General features: G+C 38.3%; 1 protein-coding gene across 1 annotated transcript in view; it reads right to left on the bottom strand.

The window, feature by feature from the left end:
- Positions 1-123: 123 nt before the first annotated feature.
- Positions 124-22943, bottom strand: part of LOC127583871 (CST complex subunit CTC1-like) — a 42300-nt gene continuing 19480 nt past the window's right edge. The window contains exons 11-18 of the mRNA XM_052040265.1: positions 18838-18970; positions 16238-16352; positions 8436-9111; positions 2665-2754; positions 1630-1770; positions 1112-1206; positions 491-600; positions 124-173 (exon numbers count right to left, since the gene is read on the bottom strand). Coding sequence (XP_051896225.1) covers positions 124-173; positions 491-600; positions 1112-1206; positions 1630-1770; positions 2665-2754; positions 8436-9111; positions 16238-16352; positions 18838-18970 — 1410 coding nt within the window. The remainder of the gene's footprint in view (positions 174-490; positions 601-1111; positions 1207-1629; positions 1771-2664; positions 2755-8435; positions 9112-16237; positions 16353-18837; positions 18971-22943) is intronic.

The raw sequence follows: 22943 nt of genomic DNA, 5'->3' as shown, positions 1-22943 counted from the left end.
CTATTCTGAACATGACCAACAGTGAACTTCAGACCCCAGTCACCAGGAAACCAATATACCTACGAACAAGCAAGAGGCAAAGAGCGGTTAAGTGCAACAAAATCCACTCACCAGGGAAACACTTCAAGAAATTAACTTCACTGCCAGGGTGCACTTAAGTTGAATACAAACATCTGCAGAGCGGAAAAAAAGTTAAAAGCTCCATCCAAAAGATAATCTTTTCCTTAGCCTTTCCACTGGTGGAAAAAAGATGGTATGTTTTTCTTTTCTATACTGAGAAAACACAAAAGTGCTTCTTACTAGCTTCCCTGGTCGACTGAGATGAAAAATTTTAGACAAAACCCTGCAAGCTTGTTATTGTCACACAACATTGCTACAATACATTGCTACAATACATTGCAGCATTTCAACCTAACACAAGACACTAATTTCAGAAAAAAAAAGTTGATGTAATTCTCTGCTACAGCTTGTAATGTTACTGTATTCTTACCTTTTGTATCTATATCAGTTATAAGTGCTGGAAAGTTGGACCTTCTTTTGGATTCAAAGCACATTCTTTCCAATATAATTCCAGTGAAAGAGACAAGCGACGCTGAGAAACTGGTAGACAATCCAAATATAAGACTCCAATTGAGGACATTACAAAATTTGCTTTTTTAAAATAGTTAGAGCCAAATTCCCCCATTTGGATTTCTCAATTAGTTAGATTTTGTTTTTTTGCAAACTTGGAGAAAAGTCTCCAAACAGAAAAATTAACATATGGATTTACAGAAATATAGTGAACAGCATCATCATTGCTTTTAATACAAGGAATGTCTTATGCATAAATACTTCATAGGATTCCCACTCCATTTGTTGTCCAGTGATCCCACTAAAAGCACACACAGTGAAAGGATAGTATTGAGCTCAGACATGACAAAATGGAGCATAATCCAAAACCTTTTGTCGATGTGGAGTTTAAGCTTCACCTGTAAAATGGCTATTTGGACTCTGAAATTTACTTTAACTTGTAGAACCATAGATAATTCACAGTAAATCAAAAGATAGGGTTTAGAAAAGTAATCAAGGGTATAGGAAAATGGTAATTTTCCATTTTCACTTCTGTGCTTACCTGCCAGAGAGTACGTCTTGAATTCTGCTTGGATGAGGTATTTCTGAGGCCAATTTTTCAAGGTAAGGAGGCAAATCTATCTGTTTTTTGGAAAGCTGAAATTTAATTAATTTTACCAGTAAGCAAAATGCTCCAATTCTATCGCTTAAAGACAAAGATATTTAAACAAAACATGAGCCATGGCCCACAAAAATATATAAACATGATGATCATGAAACCTATATTATTCCAGGCAGAGTAATAAGAAACAAAAAATAATAGATCTTTTATTTTCTAATGTCAAAGCAATTATTCCTCACTTGCCTTCATTGCCTGTCAGAGCCAGTCACATGAACTGCAATCTTAAACCAAGATGAGTTGCACAATATGGTAACAATGTCTAATTATTAATATTACATATAACTGCAACCTTCCTAATGCTCCAAAACTCATTAACAAATCAATGAAATCCTTGAACGGTAAAAATGTTACAATAGGAACCCGATATCTGTGCTTTGATTTCTATATTACCAACTTACTGGGGATTGGCGTAAACAAGAGAATGTGGAAATATACTGAAACTTCCAGTCAGGCTGAACAACAAGGCAGCGTGGGCAATTCAAACTCTGAAGAGTCTTCAACGGAACAGAGGAAGAGTGCTGTTCATAAACAGTCGTGCCCTGAATAAATAAGAGAAATAAAATGAGATATTAATCACCTTTTCTTTAAATGAAAATTACACAAAATCAATTTGCTCAAACATTTATCAATGCAAAGTAAAAAATCAGAACGTAGTTCTTATGGGCCAGATCTTGCTTGTGTGGACTTGCAATCCCTAGTCACCACAAGCATGAATTTGTCTTGAGCTGGGATGTGGTAAAGCAGCAATGTTTGCCTGGAGCATCTTAGATCCCAGCAATGAGGCTTGTGTAGCAACAGAGCATACTGCATATTGGAGAAGCTGTGCCACAGAAACTCCCCCAAAAGCTTACACAACCATTAAAGCACCACCCCCAGCTTTACTTTGAGTTGTCAGGCTTTTAGACTGTTTAAAAATAAAAGAACTTCAGTGTCAAGATCTTTTTAAAAAAAAATAAAATCAACAAAATGTCAATTAAAAACAAAAAAAAAACAAAAATTATTTTCTTTCTTCTTGCCTTTATTCCCCACATCCTTATGGAAATCAATGGGATGGGATTTTGCCCCAGGTTTAACCCAGTGCCCAGAAATATTTCTCCAGTGTAAATGCTGGTAATGTCAGCAAGATTATGTTCTAACTCTGGACTCCACTGATAGATGTGGCACCATCTTTCATTCACCAATTTTATAACTTTCACGTTCAACTGCAAATGTGCAAAAGTAACTGATTTACTGGCATTTAAACTAAATACTCGTGGTTCCTTTCAGAAGAGCCAACGTTTACCATCAAAATCTGGGCCAATAAGTTGTGGTTTCTTTCCTTTTATCACTGCAATGAGTTCAAAAGCAACCACAATATGCAAATGGTGTCACATTTTATTGGGAGGTTTGCCTCTCATGATCATATATTCATAATGAGCTTTTACTTCTCTTACCACCTGTTTTGGTCCAATGACTCTGTACACTCCCCCCCGACTTATCAAATGGTACCACCGCACAGCTTCACCAATGAAATCCAACTGCACCTGCAAAGACATAAGAAAAAAATTATACAAAAATCTATTTATACCTCCCGAGCAAGTGCAAAAACACAAGACCAAAATTGAGACTATTACTCCAGTGTTTACCTGTTTGCCCACAATCATCTCATTCAAACATCTGAATTTCTGCTGTAACTTTAAAAGTAAAAATTTCAATATTAAATAGTCATTTGAAAATGTTTGGTTTTCACATTATACAATATGCAAGCAGAAAAATCATCAGTGGCAAGAGATCACTGAGAAACAGACAAAACCGCAGGAACAAAAAAATGAAGATACAATCCGAGCAGTCCAAATGGTGGAACTATATTGACAGCTCTCAAAATAGCTGATAAGAGTCGTATGTTTGTAATTAGCATTCTTATTAAATTGTTCCGAACACCTGCATACACGAGTGTTAACATTTTAATAGCATGGGAGAAAGAGGACAAAATAGAACCATTTGGAGTAATAACGTTCCTTATCCCAGTACAACCAAATCATTGAATTTTAGGATTAACACAGTTTCTGAAACAAGTTATGCCAAATTCTGGGTTAAACTAGACATCAACACTAGTGTGGTAGACACAGCAGCTGTGTGATGCAATGGATTTTCTACACATGCTGAAGGGCAAAAAAAATCTTAGAGCAGCTTCAAGTGTCCAAATCATGTGGAAATGGCTGAACAATGTTGCAGAGACAAAAGAGGAAATAGAGGATGTAGCTCATTTTAAATGCTTTCAAAATTAAATTCTACAAATATATCAATGAAATATTTAGGTGTATTTGCCTGAACCAAAATTCATGTTGCTGATTAAGCGGAACTTTTTTTGATCAAATGACTTTGTTAGATCCCACAATTAAGCAATTTGCTTGCTGTTTACTTGATCTAAATTCATGAAAATTGAAGTGGGGAATTCTAAACATGAACAAATCTATGACATTACAACCTTTTCTTCTCAAGTTTATCAACCTCATTTTGGGAATCAGATGTTGATCCTAAAGCAAAGCAATACAGAAAATTAGTCTGGAACCTATGGATCCAATAATCTGGTCTCCCTGACAAGGTACAGCAAATTTCAGTTCCACAGACAGACCAAAACTAACTTTGATCATCTGATTCTCAAATTGATAACAAGGGCATTTCTCAAACTGTCATACAATAGGCAAGTTGGACCCAAAGCAGGGACATCAACCTTTTGTCTTCTACCATCCAAATTCCAGCACTTCAAGGATTTAGTATATGTAGTAAGATTTCCTTCCATGAAACCCAAACTGCAATTCATCTATTAACTATACTTCTGGTGTCAAAAGAAGTCAATAGAAGTCAAATCTACAGAAGCAAGCAACAACTCATTTTCGTTTTTTTTGCATTCTTTACAGGAAAAGAACATGTAAATCAGCAGAAGCTACAATTAATTATACTGAAATGCAATTTGGTCAATTTCACTAGATTTGAGCCAATTTGCATGTGCGTGCCTATCTATGGCAGGAATGAAACACAGTTCCTTCCAAAACCATGGACTTCCCAGCTGCCAAAGAGCAGCTACAATTTGTCCATCAGTTGTGTAAAATATTGGGAGGGGTATACAAATGCCAGTCACATACAAGGCAACAGCAATTGCGGCAAAAGATTCTACAATAATGCCCTAGAGAGAAACTACCTGGAAGGAAAGACATGCAATTTACAAATCAACCTTTTGTAGTAAAATTTCAGGTATTATTTTAATTACCAATCATGCCTTATTTACTAAATATCAGTTTTGTCCCACATGCAGAATCCATAAACCTATAATACAACATTATCGCCTCTTACTAAATCCCTCGGTGTGGTAAACTTTGGGACCAGAAAATGAGCAACTAGATTAATGAAAATAATGCCGTCATCATAAAACAACGTTGTGCAGGAAAGATAACTATCTGCCCAATATGTTGGGTGAGAAATTAAGATTGCATTGTATTTTACTGATCAGAAAAAATAATGGATTTCACCCTTAAAGTATAGTAAAGGTCACAATTTGATTATATCTGTGGGCTTTGCTATCATCATTTACTTCATAGGCTTTAATGGCTTCACATTAGACAGCACTGACCATTTCAATCAGGAAGAGAGTTTTAGCTCCCTATGAGAAATTGTTCAAAATAAACAATTAAACATTCTTCCACACATTCACCAATTAACCATCTGAAAGATATCCTTCATATTCATTACAATTATTTTAATAGATTCTTTGTTATGCATAAACTGTATCAACCACATAACCCGTCAAGAGATAGGCTGCCAGCCATTTTGTTGGTGATAGTTTTATGAATTTGTTGGAAACCTTGTATATAAAAAACACTGATTTGTAACTGTGTACAATTTTTGCCAATATGCTATCTTTGCCCGCCTTACTGTGTAAAAAAAAGTCTTAGTTTCTTTGTATAAAGGACAACATTAAAAGTATGTAAGTGCTTTTAGATACCTGCAACTTGCATTTTGTCATATAACATAATACATTTTTCTACCTTTTTTTTTACTGGAGGTCAGTTGCAAATTTCACATATTTACCCAAGCTAATAAGGCAACATTTGAAGAAACTTGCATTTGCAAAATTATCTAATGCTCAATTTTAATTCTCAAAGCTGTTTCTGCATTTAATTATTATGTTACCTTTAGTACATGAATTAAGAGAAGTTACACAGATTGAACACTTGATACCGGATTTGGTGTTTGGAAGACATTTTCCTATTGTTTTTGGTGACAAAATGCATTAACAAAATGTGCCATATTATTTAGTCATTCCATTGTGTGAGTACATACAAACAGTAGAAACAACAGTCACCTGCCTGACATCTCTTTTTCCTCACTGAGAAAACTTCAAGGAGAATGCGTCAAGTGACTAACATTTAAAGAAAACTAAAACAGCAATATTAGTAAAGCTATTTATACCAAACTGATGATCTCGTTTCAGATTTCAATTCATTTCTTCCTCAGGAATTTCAGAAAAAGAGGTCTGAAACATTTAGGTTTGGAAATACATTCAGAATTATCTTACATCTTAAATTTCAGAATGACAGAAGCTAACCAGAAGTAATAAACTCTAAACTAGTCACTCACTGCACCAAATGTATTTTTTTTAAATCCTACATTCAAAATATTTTCATGACATGAATTTAATTAAAGCTGAACCTAGAATCATTAATTAATTGGTATTTGAATTATTATATGCAAAAACAGTGGTAAATTTAAGTTGCTCATCCTTTATTCCAATTGCTCTTCTAATGTCTGGAGTTGAATCTTAACACATTCCACACATGTACTAGAACTCATGATTGCATGAGATGGATATTGCAAACAAAAAGAAACCTGCAGCATTTCACTATTAAACTGCTGGTCAGATGTTTTTAAACTTTCAAAACTATCACTTCAAAAAAAGCATATACAGGGAAATTTTGTACACAACATTGGATTCATTGGAAGATTTTCTTTACTGATAGAAAATGGAAAATGCAAAATAACAGGCAGTGTATTTTCCCTTTTGATTTACCGGAGAATGCAAGAGTTAATTTTGCACCCTTTTACTGTAGAGCCCACCAAACGAACAATGAAGACATACTAGACAGACTGCAGTTGTTGCCAAAAGCAGCATATAACAGAAATATAAAAGTAAACATGACGATTCTATGCTAGTGTGGCTTCCCTTGCTGCCCCAACGTATACAAGAGGAAGCATGAATTTTGTAATAAAATGGCGCTTCCTCAAAGCTAGTCGTCTTCACTGTAAAGACTAGGCGAAGCTGAACCTACTTCCGGGCACCCATAAATTGGCGGGAAATGTCATATGAACCATATGATAGTAATTCATCCAAAAACATTAAAAAGATTAAACAAAATATTTGGTCAAAACTACCGATACAATGATCTTCATTTACGCATTTAGAGCTCTTAAATTCAACCAAAAAAAAATCAAGTGCTCGATTCAACATTTGCCAACCAATAAAACAATTAAAAGAAACTGTATGACAAAATAAGTAATTAAAATGTTGCCTGCAATTTTCTTTTTTTCTGCTGCACCTTTGATTGCTAAACAATGTTGGCAAATTTACAAATTAGTTTTAAGAAGCTGGAAAATCATTTTTAATAAAGCATTTCTGAATACAAAAAAGTGACAGCTATGAAATTTCAGTCTGTAACATAAGACTTTGATATACTAACACAGGATTTACATTAGGTGGTTAAAGAAATATTGCAAACAAAATGGTTTTGATGGTTGAATTATTTGAACAAATTTACAAAATGTTGTTGAACTTTATGAATTATATCACTACAAAAATATAAAAATGCTAATTTGTAAACAAAAAACTGCACCTTTCGTGATGCAGATGACCAATTCTGATGTTTCATGTTATGCATTCTTTCTACAGATGATTATAAGTTTAAACAGAGAAACGTAAGAACTTTTGAACTCAGAAAATTAATCAGGCCACCGTAATAAGTCAACCAAGTGTTTATCCTGTAAACAGAAAATGATGAGCACAATAGAATGAACCTGTTCAACTCTTTCAAACTAGTAGGAAGTAGTTGGAGGAAGGTTTATATCCAGCTTAGTTTATGTTTCATTTGGTAGATCTTAAATGATTTAAAGAGATTCTGAAGTGAATTCTTGAAGCAATCAATAAATGCTTGAACAGTTGTACGTTTGTTCTTATTTTCAGTATTCTGACAATCCAAATGTGCTCAGACACGGAGACCACCTTTTTAATGAACTGTTATTAGCAATCAATCATTTTACTGTCACAGCTTTTGTTTATATCCACCAGACTTCATTGTTAACCAATTTCTCAAGAGTTAAACTGTGTAGGTATAAAGGGCTATTTGTACTGTGCAGTATTCAATGCAGCTGAAATTTATAACTTCTCAGCATAGTTTCTTTTGACTAAAGATATATATTTTTTTTAAAGATCTTGTTTTATGTCAGAGATCAGGAGCTTCAGTTTTATAAGAACTTTACCAGGCAAAGTTGAAAATTTCATAAGGAATAAAATATGTACTTTCACTATTAGTAAACTCAATTAGAAATTATACAGAATAGTTAAGATAGCTGATTAAAAATACCTCCCCCCACCAAAACCTCAGATGCAAAATTACAAAATACACGAAAAGGGTCGATTAAATCATGTGACACCCTCAGCACAAACAGTTAACAAAGCCAACACCCAAACAAAGAAATCTTTTGATAACTCATGGATCACTTCATATTTAGTTGCATTCAGTAAACAACTTAATCGATCACAACCAAGGCAATACTTGTTCTCAACCATAACCTTGTTAACTAACACACTGGAGGTCATCAGTAACCAGCATTCCTCTATTATTAACCTTGTGCAACATATTAGTCGTTTGAATATGACCATTAGTGTTTGGAGGCTTGACCTCTGTGCAGTTCTGCAAAACCAAAAAAACATACGAGCTTTATAAGGGGAAAAGTACCTAAAGGGTTAACGCTGTCGTTTATTTGTGATTTAGGAGATTTATCCAAATAAGGTTTGCAAATCTACCAGAAGTTTGTGTCAAATTCACTTCAATTTGAGAGAGATTAGAACACAGTATAACAACAGCCATGGCTGCTATAATTAGGCAGCTCTAATTGTGCTGCATCACAGCACTAGTTTTCAAGGACAAAGTTCAATTAAAACAGTACTTACTTGTGTACGGTTGTTGTTTTCAGAACAAAGAGTGAGGTCTGCTTCCAGTTCTGGCAATCCCTCGATGCTTCCTTCATCTTCCCACTGTCTGGGGCTTCCTAGATTGACTGCAGAAGCGTGGAAAGCCAGTCCCAGCCCTGCCTTAGTCCTCTTGCTGAAAGCCTCGCCAGAGCCATTAGTATGCTCAGAGCCTTCGTTTCTGCCATATTGACAGTTCCTGAGCATCAAGGCATCTTTGTGAGTTACTACCATTAACTGTGTAACGCAGCCTACACTGGAGCTCTCGTGTTTCCTCTTGCCTTTGCATGCTGCCGGGTGACCAATGCAAGTACCTGCTCCTTGCTGCCGTCCTTTCTTGCTCGCACAGCCCGCCGCTTCTCTGGCAGTCCATAATGGGTGTGAACAGACAGTTCTTCTACTTTCACCAACATGGCCTTCTTGCAGCACAACTTCCTCCAGCAGAGGCATTTTGGGAAGGGAAGGGCCAACCTGGTGCTGATTGGATGTGATGCTATTGACCTCATCGTTTTTGCATGCCCCACTGCAGCTGCTGGCTTCGCCACTTGCACCAGTGGCTGGCGGCGCAGGGATTAGCAAAGGCGCTAGGCTTGGTCTTGCTGAACTCGCACCTTTCCCCAGTGCTTGCAGATCGCCCGCACAAAACTGAACGTAGACCCTGTTTAAAATAGGACAAAAATTAAAATTACCAATCTGGTGCAGAGAGGAGAGAGAGAAGGGGCGCTTGGATATGTAGCGAGTGTGTGTGTGTGCATTTGCAGAGTATTTGCATTGCAATGAGCTCGCAGACTGGGTTTAAACGGAATAGCAACAAAAGCGAAGCTCTGTGGCTGAAACCGGAGAGTTCTCAGTAACCACAAAAACATCTGCTGCAGTGAGCTACCCCGCCCTCTACGCTTCCTGCCCGAACCAATCACCTTCTCCAGCAAATCCCTGAGGGTTCACAAATGACGTGCATTGCAGATAATAGCCACTAAATATGCCCTCCTTCCAAAGCAAACGCGGCAAGCAAGGACGTTTGGACGTCTTTCCATACTGCAGCTTTTATTTATGTTGCGCAGAAATTTATACAATATGCTTTTTATTTGCAAATTAAATCCTAGATGCTACTCATTTACAAAATCTCTCAATGTTCATGTCTCACTGTATGTAGTTTCAATGCAAAACCTGCAACTGCTGAATGCCTTTCTGAATCCTTTCCCATCATCCCCCCTAAAGACAACAAGCCCTGCCACGTCGACAATCCAATGGAAAAATACTGCAGAGCTTTTTTCAGAGAAACAAAATCCTGGTCGTCTTCGCCTTGCCTGGGCAGCTTTAGGGAGAGGAAAATAGTTGCATTTTATGCACGATGCTTATTCTGACTAGGATCTTGTACTAATTTAATATTGCATTAAAACAAATAGTGACATAAACTTTGTTACATATACAAAGATTTTGACCACTATGTTTTGTATTTATGTACAATGACTGCATACGAGCAGATTAACACATTATCTGCTCTGAACATATAATTAAATTTAAGCATTTGACATGTTGATTTACATATTATGAAGCTCACCCAACTTACTGCAATCGTTTCTCTTTGCAAAAAAGATGGCTTTAAAAACCTGGCATTGCAATGAGGCAAACCAGTTTCCTCAACAAATGTGCCAGACCCATTTCTCCAAACAGTAGATACTTTTTATGCCTTAATATTTGGTTTTCCTTCCTGTCCAGGGATGCCACAGGAACAAGTGGGTGTCAAAAAAAAAACGCTGGAGGAACTCTGTGGGTCAAGCAGCATCTGCGTGGGGGAAAGGAACTGTTGATGTTTTGGGTTGAGACCCTGTATCAGGACTTCAGCAGTTTTCCAGGCACTTTCTACAGTTATTACTCACAGAAATAAATGGTCAATGATGCTGGGCTATTGGACACAATAACCATTCAACTGTAGGATATATCAGCTTCAACTTGAGTCTGTGTTCACTTGAGGATTTAATAAGCTGCATAATGCTTTGAGACAGAGACTGTGAAAGGCGGTGTATAAAGACAGATCATTCCTTCTATAAATCCAAGCCAACTCACTTCGATTCGTGACTTATATTATTAAACATTGACCAAGTTTACACATTCATTTAAGTCTGGAGTTAATTTTTTTCTCAGCCAGCAAAGAGGATGGCAGGAAAGTTCTCGTGTGCTAACAACAAGGAGATTTTAGTAACTTAAGGTCTGCAAGGTTAAGGGAGTGGACCTACCATGTTGAGTGTGGCCTCTAACAACGAGCAACAGAATGTGGTTGAGCTGGTTGGGGTGATGGGTCAGGCGAACTGAAGAGAGACAGGTGCAGGCAGGGAGTCAGCAGCTGAAATCATATGAAACAGAGGCGAGAACAGAAAGTGGCATTGCCGAAAAAGAAAGCAGAGACGTAAAAGTCGACAACCAACGAGAACCAGGTGCGGCGCCATAATTTTTTTTAATAAGTGTTTGATGTCCTCAATGCAAATAATTGCAAAGGCTGAGAAGCAGGGAATGATGCAGAGGAGATTCTCATACATCTCAGGAGACCTGCACATACTGCATTTTGTGCCAGATATATATTTAGCAATTCCACCCATCACCCACCCTCCCTCCCTGTTGCGAGTGGAAAAACGTCACTCAAAACTCATGGCTCAGAAGGGGTATTTTGTACACACAAGACTGTGGATATATTATGAGCTGATCTTCCCTGTGGTCTCTCAGGTCAATTCTAATGATGTGGTATCCTGACCAACGTGTGTTGTGTTCATGCTACGTTGCTCATTTTTCTTTATGTTTTATTCCTGATTATTTACAAGTGGGAGGTGATGTACAAGGTTGGTGGATGCATTTTCTAGTGACGACTGCAGGAAAATAGGGTTCAATGGTTTTGACGCATCCTTTAAATATTCCCCTCTCACTTAGACAACGTGTCTTAGTTATCTTTGTATCAGCCCCCATCAGATCACACATGGTCTGCTGCTTTCCTGCTTTCTGCATCACCTTTGATCATATTCCATTGTTTTGTCATCTTACTCGTGAGTTCCTCCCCAAACCACCCTTTGGTTCCCTTCGGCTCAGACTGCCCCAGAGACCCTAATCACTAGCATCAAGGTCCAAGAATCCTGAAGCCATGTTTCCCTGACAAAAAAGTGGGATAATGGATAATGATCTGAAGTGAAACAGAAGCAGAAGGCAATAAAGGTGTAGACCATCTGATCGGAAGTTGACAGAGACACTCTACCTGAGCCAAAGGTAATATTAAAGGATTTGTCAAAGCCATTCAACCATGCTTTCCCTTTCCTCAAATTGGAGATCTCAATGGATTCTACATGGCCTCTGAAGAGTTAGTCTGAAAGGAATGGTACTTCCACAGCAGCACGGGTGCAATCAATTACTGCTGAAGTCAGATCAGGGATTAAAACAGTTCACAGTTGCTACAGAAACAGGAGTGACACCCATATGACCAAGGCAACAACAGCAGTGTCTTGAGAGGTAGAAGCAAGATGAAATGGCTGCAAAAGGATAGACAGAAGCTAGAAATAAGCACAAAATAAAAGCTGTAAAGGAGCCCAAGCAGGAGGAGCATCAGGTACAACCTGGAATCAACAGGATCAGAGTACAAGGATGTGGAATTCGGTTCCCAGGAGTCAGCAAGCTATGCCGAATCAAACGCAAGTAAAGACAAAAGGGCATTCCCAAAGTATTAACCAAGAATAGTTACACAGGGCTACTTGCAAATACCAAAAGCTACAGGATAAAAATAGTTGAACTGTCCTACTAGGGGTCTATAACCCAAACACATCAATGTTAATAATGAAGAACAATACTATACAACTGACAGGTGCAAGTATCCTGTGGGAATTAAAGTGTTTGTAAGCGTTTCGGACAAAAAGTGGATAGTCCTCCTCTTGCATTTACCAAAAGCATAATCGTGTCCAGCCTACTTTGTTCACTGTATATGACGTTATGAAGCAATTGTGAGTAACCAACACAGAAATGGCCATGACAACATCCTATTGATGTTTTACATCGTATTATCAGACATATCTGCTCCACAGCTGAGCTGATCCTGTACAGCAATAAAATTATATCTCCCTACTAGGATTGTTGATTCCCAGCTCCGTTCGTGCTTTAAGCCAAACACCGCAAATAGAAATGAAAGCTGGTCTCATAATCAAAGCAGCATTCAACTTAGCACAGCACCAAGAAGCCCTAAAAGCTGGTTAATTTGAGAGGAGATCAAGGTCACAATCTTCTAATGGTAAGATCATACCTGGTTGAGGGTGTTTAGGTTGTAATAAGAAGCCTCCAATACATTACTAAAGTGGTTTCTCAAGGAAAGATATTATGGTTTACTACTTTAGATGAGTTCAGCAATCCTTCCATCTCACAGGTCAGGAGGTCAATTTGCTGACAACTCCACAGCATTCAGCTATATGCACAACTCTTCCAATAGAGCAGGATTTATTTCCTAATTTAAATTAAGAAGTGGCTGGTAATGACTATCTCAAACATTCTCTCACTTATCTCCACCATCTTTCCATCTCCATGTCCTACACAACGGGCTCACTCTTAAGTTTTAAGAATAAATTGGATAGATACATGGACGGGAGAGGCCTGGAGGGTTATGAACTGGGTGCAGGTCAATGGGACTAGCGGAATAAAGTTTCAGCACAGACTAGAAGGGCCGGATGGCCTGTTTTCTGTGCTATAGTTTTCTATGGTTCTAATAACATGAACGTGGATAGCATCATTCACATATGGCAACAAAAACAGGGCAGGTACTGGGTACTCTGATGAATGATTCACTTTCTTCAGCTTCATAGCCTTTCCATTATTTACAATGCTGTACTTGGGAGGTGGATTGCACCACTGTTCTGGATGAATGTAGTTCCAGCATGACGCTATTGAGATACAAGGATCTATATAAAAGCAGGCTATTTCTTTTTCTCTGCAATTTCAATTTTAAACAATAGTTTAAACCAATCTAATATTAATCTTCTGAAGTCAGAGCCACAGTTCTTGAAATAACTGTGGAGACAATTTTAATTGCCACAATATAAATTGAACAATTTTAAGAGAATGGCTCAAATTGAACTAAAGTGAAATAAAGTAGTGCATTTACCATACATTTACATTTTAAGAGGGATTTTCAACAATTAGACATTAAAGACTATTTCTATAAAGACAGATTACACTCAAATTCAAATCAAAGATAACGTTTACAGAAGAATGGCACCGGTAACCTGCCTGGATTTCCCCCAGATTCCAAGAACATGCTGGTTGGTAAGTTAATTTGCCGCTGTAAGATGCTTCAATACATTTTTTTTGTAAATGGAGAGTTCTCTGCCAAAGGGCTTGTAGCCCATCCTTAAGAAAAAACAATGAAGCAAGATACTAAGGCTATGTCATTAACTGTGTTAAAAAACCTCATCCTGTTTAGTCAGAGTGTTACAGGACAGAAACAGGCTCTTCAGCTCACCACGTCCACACCAATCATCAAGCATCCATCTACACTAATACCCATCATCTCCATCCTCTCCCCGCCCATCCCAATTCTCCTGCCAGCAACCTAGACTAGGGGCAGTTTCCAGTCACAAATGAACCTACCAACCAGCATGTCTTTGGAATCTGGGAGGAAAATGGATCTTCTGAGGTGGGAGGGGGAACCATACAGTCACAAAGAGAATATGCAAACTCGACATAGACAGCACCTAAAAACAGGATCAAACCCAAATCCCTGGAGTTTTGAGTTAGCAGCACTAACCACTGCGCCATCCAAATTTAATGACAGCAACATAAGTTTTGTGATCGCACTGTTCTCTAGCAGCTGAATAATTTAGAAACATAATCATTATGAAACTGTACTTTAGTTTATGTTAATTCTGGTAGCCAAAGGCCTGGACTACTGATCTGGAGGCAAGAGTTCAAGTTCTAGCATGGCAGGTGAGGAATTTAAATTCAAGTAATTAAATAATAAATCTCAAGTAAAAATTAGCATCAGGTGGAACAAGTGAATTGGCCAAAACAAAATCAGGTTTACTAATGTTGTCCAGGAAAGGACATTGGCTGTGATAATCTAATCTGGCCTAAATAACTCCGAGCCAATCAAAATGTGGTTAACTTTTAATTAGTCCCCAAAATGCTCAAGCAAAGCACTCAGAAGGAATGGGCAATAAATGCTGGACAGTCAATAATTCTCACATTCTCTGAACAAATAATCATCATCTTCCTTTTTGTTTTTGTCAACAGGAATGTCATGACCCAAAATAGGTAGAAAGCTCCTGCAACTTCATCATGGGTTCATTATTTTTTATTTCACTTACTGATGCTTACCTGTAACTATGACATTGAGAATATGATCAATTGTGCATGATAAGGGGCATTTTTCTCAAATCTTTTCATAATACACAGATTGTCCATGTTGTAGATACATCGTTGATGTTAGGAATGGGAATCTAAAATGTTATTAATGGCTATACAAGATCATGGGACTGTTTTCATTACAGAAATAGCCAAATCTTTGCAGAAATCAAAGCAGAGATCTTTGAAGTTGTATAGAGGTTTTTGCTTAGGAAAGACTACTTCCTCCAGTTGAGTAGATAGTGATATTATCAATTATCACTGGGTGGGAAGAGATATTTCTTTGTGCAATGTGTGTTTAAGGCACTGCACAGTATATAAATATTTGAGGGAGGTGTAGAGGTAAGGAAAGAGGGGGATTCTGATCACTCCAAAGTGCTGGCACGCACAAGATGAGCTGAAGCCGTCTTTTGTGCAGTAAACTTCTATGGTACATGGCTGTGATCACTTTAGCATTCATCAGTAAATCCACTGAGGCCAAGACTGGATTAGCCGTGATCTTATCGCATGGTAAAACAGGGGCAGATTGACCTAGTCCTGTTCCTGCTCTTACCTTCTTATCCGTGATGGCTGGGCAATGATCAGGAGTAGACAAGTTAGAAATTTACTTTTCCTTTGTCCAGGAACACCAGGTGGAATTTTGAAAATTAAAGATAATTAAACACGTGAAAGGAGAATGATTAGAAATTCTACACTTTGATGGGGCTTTAATTCAGTTCAGATTTAGTCTCATATATCATCACAATTACAATTTTGAGCCCATATTGGCCATCTCCGTACACATCAGAACACCACAGACCAGATGTCATGGTCTTACTCAAGAACAAGTGATGATCAACAACAAAGTATAGTCTTGAAAGGAAACCATGATGCAGTTGGTAGAATACTCCTCAGATGCTGATTGATATAACATCATGGAATTTGCCAATGCTTTTTTAATCAAATTGCAATGTAATCTCAAAATTGAACTCAGTTTGACAGAGAAATTATTAAATTTCAGCATAATAAATACAAAATCATGCCAGGGAATATTCAGGCAATTTGAACTTAATATAAAAGATCAAGCTGAAATCCTCATTCATTTTAAGATATGTAAGCTAGGCTTTAATTCATTTTTTTTTAACTACACATCTGAAAGAGAACTAGTAAATCTATATAAATCGTCTGTTTGGGAGATCTTCTTTTCTTCTTGGTAATGTTCACACATAGATGGTATGATTCATGACCAATTTGATCAATCATTCACCTTCACTAAATTTTGACAAGTTATGTTTACTGTCAGTCCATTTATATTCTGGTTGGTATAGCTTGGTTCTCACAAGGGCATGGTGAATGCAAAATCATGTCACAATAGGATTAAGAGTTTGCAAGATTGGCCTTAATATTCTGAACTTCATTAATGAAATTTACTGTACACTGACCTGGTGTGTTTCTCCTTTACAAAGTTAGGATCATCAAGGTGTTTGGAGGATGGGAAATCACTGTTCATAAATCGTTCCAAAACCAGCTGGTATCTCTGCAGCTGCACTAGACAGCCTGCAAGAGAGACAAATATAAATTCCAGACACATTAGAGACAAAAAATAATTCAAAAATAGTAACTAATTACAGAAAGTAGTGAAAGCACGCAGGAAATCCAGCTAAGGCTTTAAATAAAAAAGCCGCTTAACATGTTGGTTGGGGAGCAGCAAGTGATCTTCATCATTTTTATTAACATTGACACACTTGTTACAGTTTGATGTCCTTAAATAACTACTTCAAATATAATTCATTACATTATTTTGTAGTTTCCTCTCAGGTCAATCTAGAGTACTACCTCAATGCACTGTGGAATGAATTGATCTGTACGATCGGTATGCAAGACAAGTTTTACATTGTACCTCGATACAAGGGACAATAAGAAACCAATTCCAATAAAACTCTGATAACCTGCTATCCGCTTGTTCAGAAATCAGCAGGGACTTTGATAAGGTTCCACATGGAAGGCTGTCCAAAAGGTTATGGTCAGTGCTCCAAGGCAAATGGATCCAAAGTTGGCTTGGTAATTGGAGACTGAGGGTGATGGCAGAGGATTGTTTTTGTGATTGGAAGCCTGTGACCAGTAGTGTACCACAGCGATCGGTGGTTGGACTCATACTGTTTCTTATACACATTATTGACTTGAATGTAAATGTAGGAAGTACGATTAGCAAGTTTGCAGATGACACAAAAATTGATGGTGTTGTTGATAATGAGGGTAGTCTTAGGCTATGTAATGATAATGATCAGCTGGTAAATGGGGCAGAGAAATGGTAGATGGAATTTAATCTTGATAAGTGCAAATTGATGCATTTTGGGAGGCCTAATAATGGATAGGACCTACACCATGTATGGCAGCAAAGGGGATTGAGGACCAGAGGAACTTTGGCGTACAAGTCCCTGGATCCCCAAAGGTTGCAGCACGGATAGATAAGGTGAAGGCAGCTTAAGGGATGCTTGCCTTCATTACCTGGGGCAGAAAAGACAAGAGCATGGTGGTCATGGAACATGAAACTCTGGTTAGGCCAAGCTGGAATATTGTGTGCAGTCCTGGTCACCACACTATTGGAAGGATGTGATTGCACTGGAGAGGGTGTTGAGAAGACGTAGCAGGATGTTACTTGGGATGGAACATATCAGTTACAAGGAGAAAGTGGATCGGATGGGTTTGTTTTCCTTGGTGCAGATGAAATGGAAGGGTGTTTCTAAAAGAGGTATACAGAATTATGAGGAGATAGATAAGATAACAAGTAGGAAACTTTTCCCCATCGCAGAATGTTTGTAACCAGAAGACATAGGTTTCAGTAAGGGGTAAGAGGTTTAGAGGGGATCTGAGAAAGAAAATTTTCACCCAAAGGACAGCTAGAATCTGGAACACATTATCCGAGTGGGTGGTGGAGACAGGTACTCTCTCAACACTTTAGTACCTGTTCGAGCACGAGTCACCAAGGCAAGAAAGACTACAGACCAAGTGCTGGTAAAGAGGATTAGTATAGATAGGCACGGCAGTCAGCACGGTCACATTGGGTCGGAGGGCCTTTCTACATGCCGAGTAACTCTAAATCCTAATGTTGGCATCTGATTCACCAGGTGTCGATTCCCGGCCTCCCTCTTGCGCGCCGGGACCCTGGTTCCCAGCCTCCCTCCTGCGCGCTGGGACCCTGGTTCCCAGCCTCCCTCCTGCGCGCCGGGACCCTGGTTCCCAGCCTCCCTTCTCCAGACCCTGGTTCCCACTCTCCCTTGGAACTCACCAAGGCCCTGTTTTCAGTGTTCCCTTTAAACTCACCTAGAAAATATATCATGTTGCTCTGTAACATCTAAACAAAGATAATTGAATGTGTGTTGCAAGTACTAATTGGAATAACGTTCAATAGTCCTGAAAATCTGCCAGTTCGGCACCAAAGTCCTGAGTTTAATGGATTAACTGAGATTTCCTGTGTTTTTAATTACACATATAGCAAAAGTAGATCCATTCTATATTTGTGTTTACATAATTATGACACGCGAGCCTAATATTTATTTGGAATCTCATGTGAACTAACTCACGGGACAGACAAGGCTTTAGAATGGATGCAAAGTGAACCACAATGCACCCCACCATATCACCTGTAGTCAGTATTCAAACATTCCCAGTGGGAGTAAAAACCTGGAAAAGCATATTGAGAAAATTGCAGCTGCTTATAAACTGCTGAAATCTCAAGAGGGAATAATTTTGATTGGTTGAAAATTTCGACTCCAAGTCTGAAGCCTTGTTTCTCTTTACCCCCGGAATGACCCCACTATTCCCAACTCTAACCTTTGCCACAAGGAAGTGTGTCCATGCTGCAAGATAAATGCTGTTACATAATTGTTGTTAGATAACAACAGCAAAGTTTAATTTAAATAAGCGTATGAGAGAAATTCCTTTAGGCTCGATTTATTTTTCAAATTAAATATTTGAAATAATTTTTAAATAAAAAGAACCACACAGTTCTGCTGTCATTTTAAGCTTCCCAAGTTCTTACCTATATATGAGGTGTCACTAAATGCTGTTTGGTTTACTTCAGAGTTTTGCACAACACAGTCCAGTGAACCTGATGCATCCACAAGTTGCAAACAACCTGTCACTGAATTAGCCTGGAACACACCGTTCAATATCTGGAAAGAGGTAAATTCAACAGGTCAACCATGCTTCATAGTCCACAGCTCAGCTGAAAATTATACAGATGGTATAAAGCACGCAAATCAAAATCTTTCCAATCTATTTTCCCTTGAACTAGTATAAAGGCACACTACCTCTTTAAGATGAATGTGCAGTGATTAACGCTCCCAGAACAAAGATGTGCTCGAGAGGTAAATTAACCCAAACTTGTTTTATAGGCTATTTATGGAAGAATGAAAATGATCATTGACTGTGCTACAGTAGCACTTCCTATGCCTCAGTAAGTCCAAATTAGTCAATTTTGGTGTATTTGAACCAGTTGGTTAGACTGTGGGGGAGTAGCATGAAGTAAAGTTTTGCAAAGTGTTGCTGAGGCAAAGAATATTGCAGAATTCTTACAACCTTTTGTTTATCCAATGGCAGGAGATTTCTCACTGCAGTTTCAGTGAAACAAACAGGTGGGCTACTGACATTTTCATACTCCGCTTCTGTGCGAGAACCAGTTATGGCACGGTTTCAGGACTGTTTCAATGCAGGGCCTCATGCCTGGCTTAGGATGAGGAGGGGTTCATGCCATTAATTTGCCAGATGGCTGTTTCTAACAGTATTTTTTTTGTAGTTTACAAAAATAACACTCTTATACTATCATTAAAAATAATGTTGCTTCTTATAGTCATTGGAAAAGTAGCAGCTTTTTGTTCTCTTCTGAACCACCTTTTTCTCCAAGACTTTTATTTCTTTCCTTCTTCATATTTATGGAATTATAAAATGATATTGCACAGGAGACAGCTATCAGGTTATTGTTCCTACACTGGCTGTCCAATAGTCCCATTCTGGTCACATGCTCAATCTACTGAATCACCAGAGGGTTGTAGACTCGACCAGCTCTATCACAGGCACAACCGTCCCCACCATCAAGGACATCTTCAAGAAGAGGTGCCTCAAGAAGGCAGCATCCACCACTAAGGACTCTCACCATTCGGGACATGCCCTCATCTAATTACTACCATCAGGTAGGAGGTACAGGAGCCTGAAGACCCACACTCAACAATTCAGAAACAGCTTCTTCCCCTTCGCCATCAGTTTTCTGAATGGTCTAAGGACCCATGAACAATATCTTGTTTTTTTGCACTATTTATTTATTTTTGGAATTTATAGTAATTTTATGTCTTTCCACTGTCCTGCTGCTGCAAAACAACAAATTTCACATCATCTAAGTCAGTGATAATAAATCTGATTCTGAATCTTTGAGCATGTGGGAAGGTTGAACCAATATATGTACAATATTTGGATTTTCAGAAGCCTTTCAAGAAGATTGCACACAAGAGGTTGGTCAGCGAGGTGAGAACACAAAGGGTTGGGGGTAATATACTGATGTGGATTGAGAAATGCCTCATGGACAGACAGGAAAGAGAAAGAATAAATGGTTCTGTCTCAGGTTGGCAGGGTATGACTAGTGAAGTACTGCAGGGCTTGTTGCTTGTACCCCAGCTAGTCACAATCTATATAACCAATTTGGCTGAGGAGACTAAATGTCTTATTTCCAAATTTGCTGAGGGGACAAAATTAAGTGGGATGCTGAGAAAGGAGGAGAATGTAAGGAGGCTTCAAGGGGATAATAGACAAGTTGAGTGAAGGGACAAGAACAGGACAGATGCAAAATAATGTGGAAAATTGCAATATTATCCACAAAACAGAAAATCAGAATTTTTTTTATAAATAGAGTCGGATTGAGCAATTCCGATGTTCAAAGGGACCCATGGTGTCCTTGTACACATGTCACAGAAAGCTAATGTGCAGGTGCAGCAATTGAGCAGGAAGGCAAATGATACACTGGCCTTTATTACAAGAGGATTTGAATACAGGCGTAAAGGTATCTTACAGCAATTATATCGGGCCTTGGTAAGACTACATCTGGAATATTGTGTATGGTTTTGACCTTCTTACCTACAAGAGGATTTAGTGCCATTGAATCCTTATTGCATGCTTTCTATAGACTGGTTTGCCATTTAGGGAGAAATTGAATAGACTAGGCCTGTATTCTCCAAAGTTAAGCATGACAGGAGATGTCTTTGAAACTTACGTAATTCCTACAGAGCTCAACTTGCTAGTTGCAGGGAGTACATTTTCCCTGGCTGAGGAGTTCAAAACCAGAGATTATTTGAGAACAATTTAGGTACTAAACCATTTAGGACTGAAGAGGAGGAGGAGAAGTCTCTCCACAGAGTATGCCGAATGTTTGGAATTCACTACCCCACAGGACTGTGGAGACATCGTCATTAACTTCATTCAAAACAGCGATTGATATATTTTGGATAGTAAGGGTATGGGGTCAGTGCAAGAAAATGGTAGAGAGAGATCAACCATGATTTTGATGAGTGAAGGAGCAGGTTCAAAGATCATGTGATCTATTCCTGATTCTATTTCTTACATTCCTCTATTAAACATTTCTACAAGCTATTATTTCCACCAAGATTAAATGTTCCTCTCCATAGAATTTGCTGCAAGTCTGCCTGCCACGACAAAGCTCTGTGGTGACACATGACATCTTTGTACCTAATTCAATCACTGCACATTAAACGAGCACGTGAGCTGGATTTCTGGTGAATCAAGCTCTGCAACGAAGCTGGAGGAGCTCTGTACAGAGCCACCCCGTGGCAGAAAAAAATTACTGCAGATTCATATTGACACCAAGATTGTTTGAGTATTAACTCCTCAGTGGTACATCCTCCCACAGGGAGCAATAATTCCTGCCTTGCCAATGTGCTTTTGTGTATTTTTTAAAATAAGGACAGCTTCTATCCCACTGTTATCAGACTCTTGAACGGACCTCTCATACGCTAAAAGATGAACTCTTGATCTCCGACTGTACCTCACTGTGGCCCCTACACTTTATTTGTCTACCTGCAAATGCACTTTCTCTGTAACTGCAACACTATATTCTGCATTCTTTTTTTTCCACTGCTTCCATATAATTATGTATGGCAATGATCTGTCTGGATGGCACGCAAATCAAAACCTTCTCACTGTATCTCAGTATATGTGACAATAATAAACCAATAGCAATTTCTATCAGCACACCAGGACACTTTCTGGATTTATCCCAGAGTCTCTCGTGTTTTATGAAAATTAATAGGGCTGCGGGTCTTCGTAGGAACCTTCTGCTCACTCGAGATTTGAAAAGGGTTGTACCCTTGAGCTGAGCAAACACAGTTGTCAGGGTCAACTCACTTATAAACCTATTGCAAGGCAAAAGACTGCAGATGCTGGAAATCTGAAATAAAGACAGAAAGTGCTGGAAATACTCAGATCAGGCAATATCCCTGTTATTCATTTGTATATAATTTTTTGTTATGAATAAAGTTTATTTTTGAAATTAAAAAAAATCCCTGCAGGGGAAGTTCAATGACGGAACATTAATCATGTTTCTCTCTTTAGGTGCTGCCTGATCCGTGGACTATATCCAACATTTTCTCATTTAGTTAATGAGAACAGTCCACAGGTTTGGAAATAGCATTATCACAACCACTCACCTCCTTAACCTAAAGGTACATTATAATTACACAGAAGTCACCAGTTGTGATCAGATGTAGAAATATTTGCTGATTTTTCCCCTCTTTACCTTGAACACCAAGCGATCAGTTAATTTTGCTGAGATCAGATATCAAACTTGGGATCGCTTGATCCAAAGGGTCAATGCTACAACAGACAGCAGCTTTCTTGCTCCTTAAGCAAGGGAGATAACTTCACTTTTGGATTGTAAACAGCATAAACCTTTCTTCTTTCATACTTTGTGTAGAAAAACTGTAATATTATAGTAGAGCTAGGAGATTGAGTCATTGGTTGTAGAGTGCATCATACTTATGGGCAGGGCATGAAATGTGACCTCAGAGTTTTTAAAACTTTCTATTCATGTAACAGGTGCTCATTTTTATAAAAGGAAGGCTCCAACCTTGTAAAATGGTATTT

Source organism: Pristis pectinata, chromosome 28, assembly GCF_009764475.1.
Source record: "Pristis pectinata isolate sPriPec2 chromosome 28, sPriPec2.1.pri, whole genome shotgun sequence".
NCBI classification, from domain to species: Eukaryota; Metazoa; Chordata; class Chondrichthyes; order Rhinopristiformes; family Pristidae; genus Pristis; species Pristis pectinata.
This window is presented reverse-complemented; position numbering and strand designations above follow the sequence as displayed.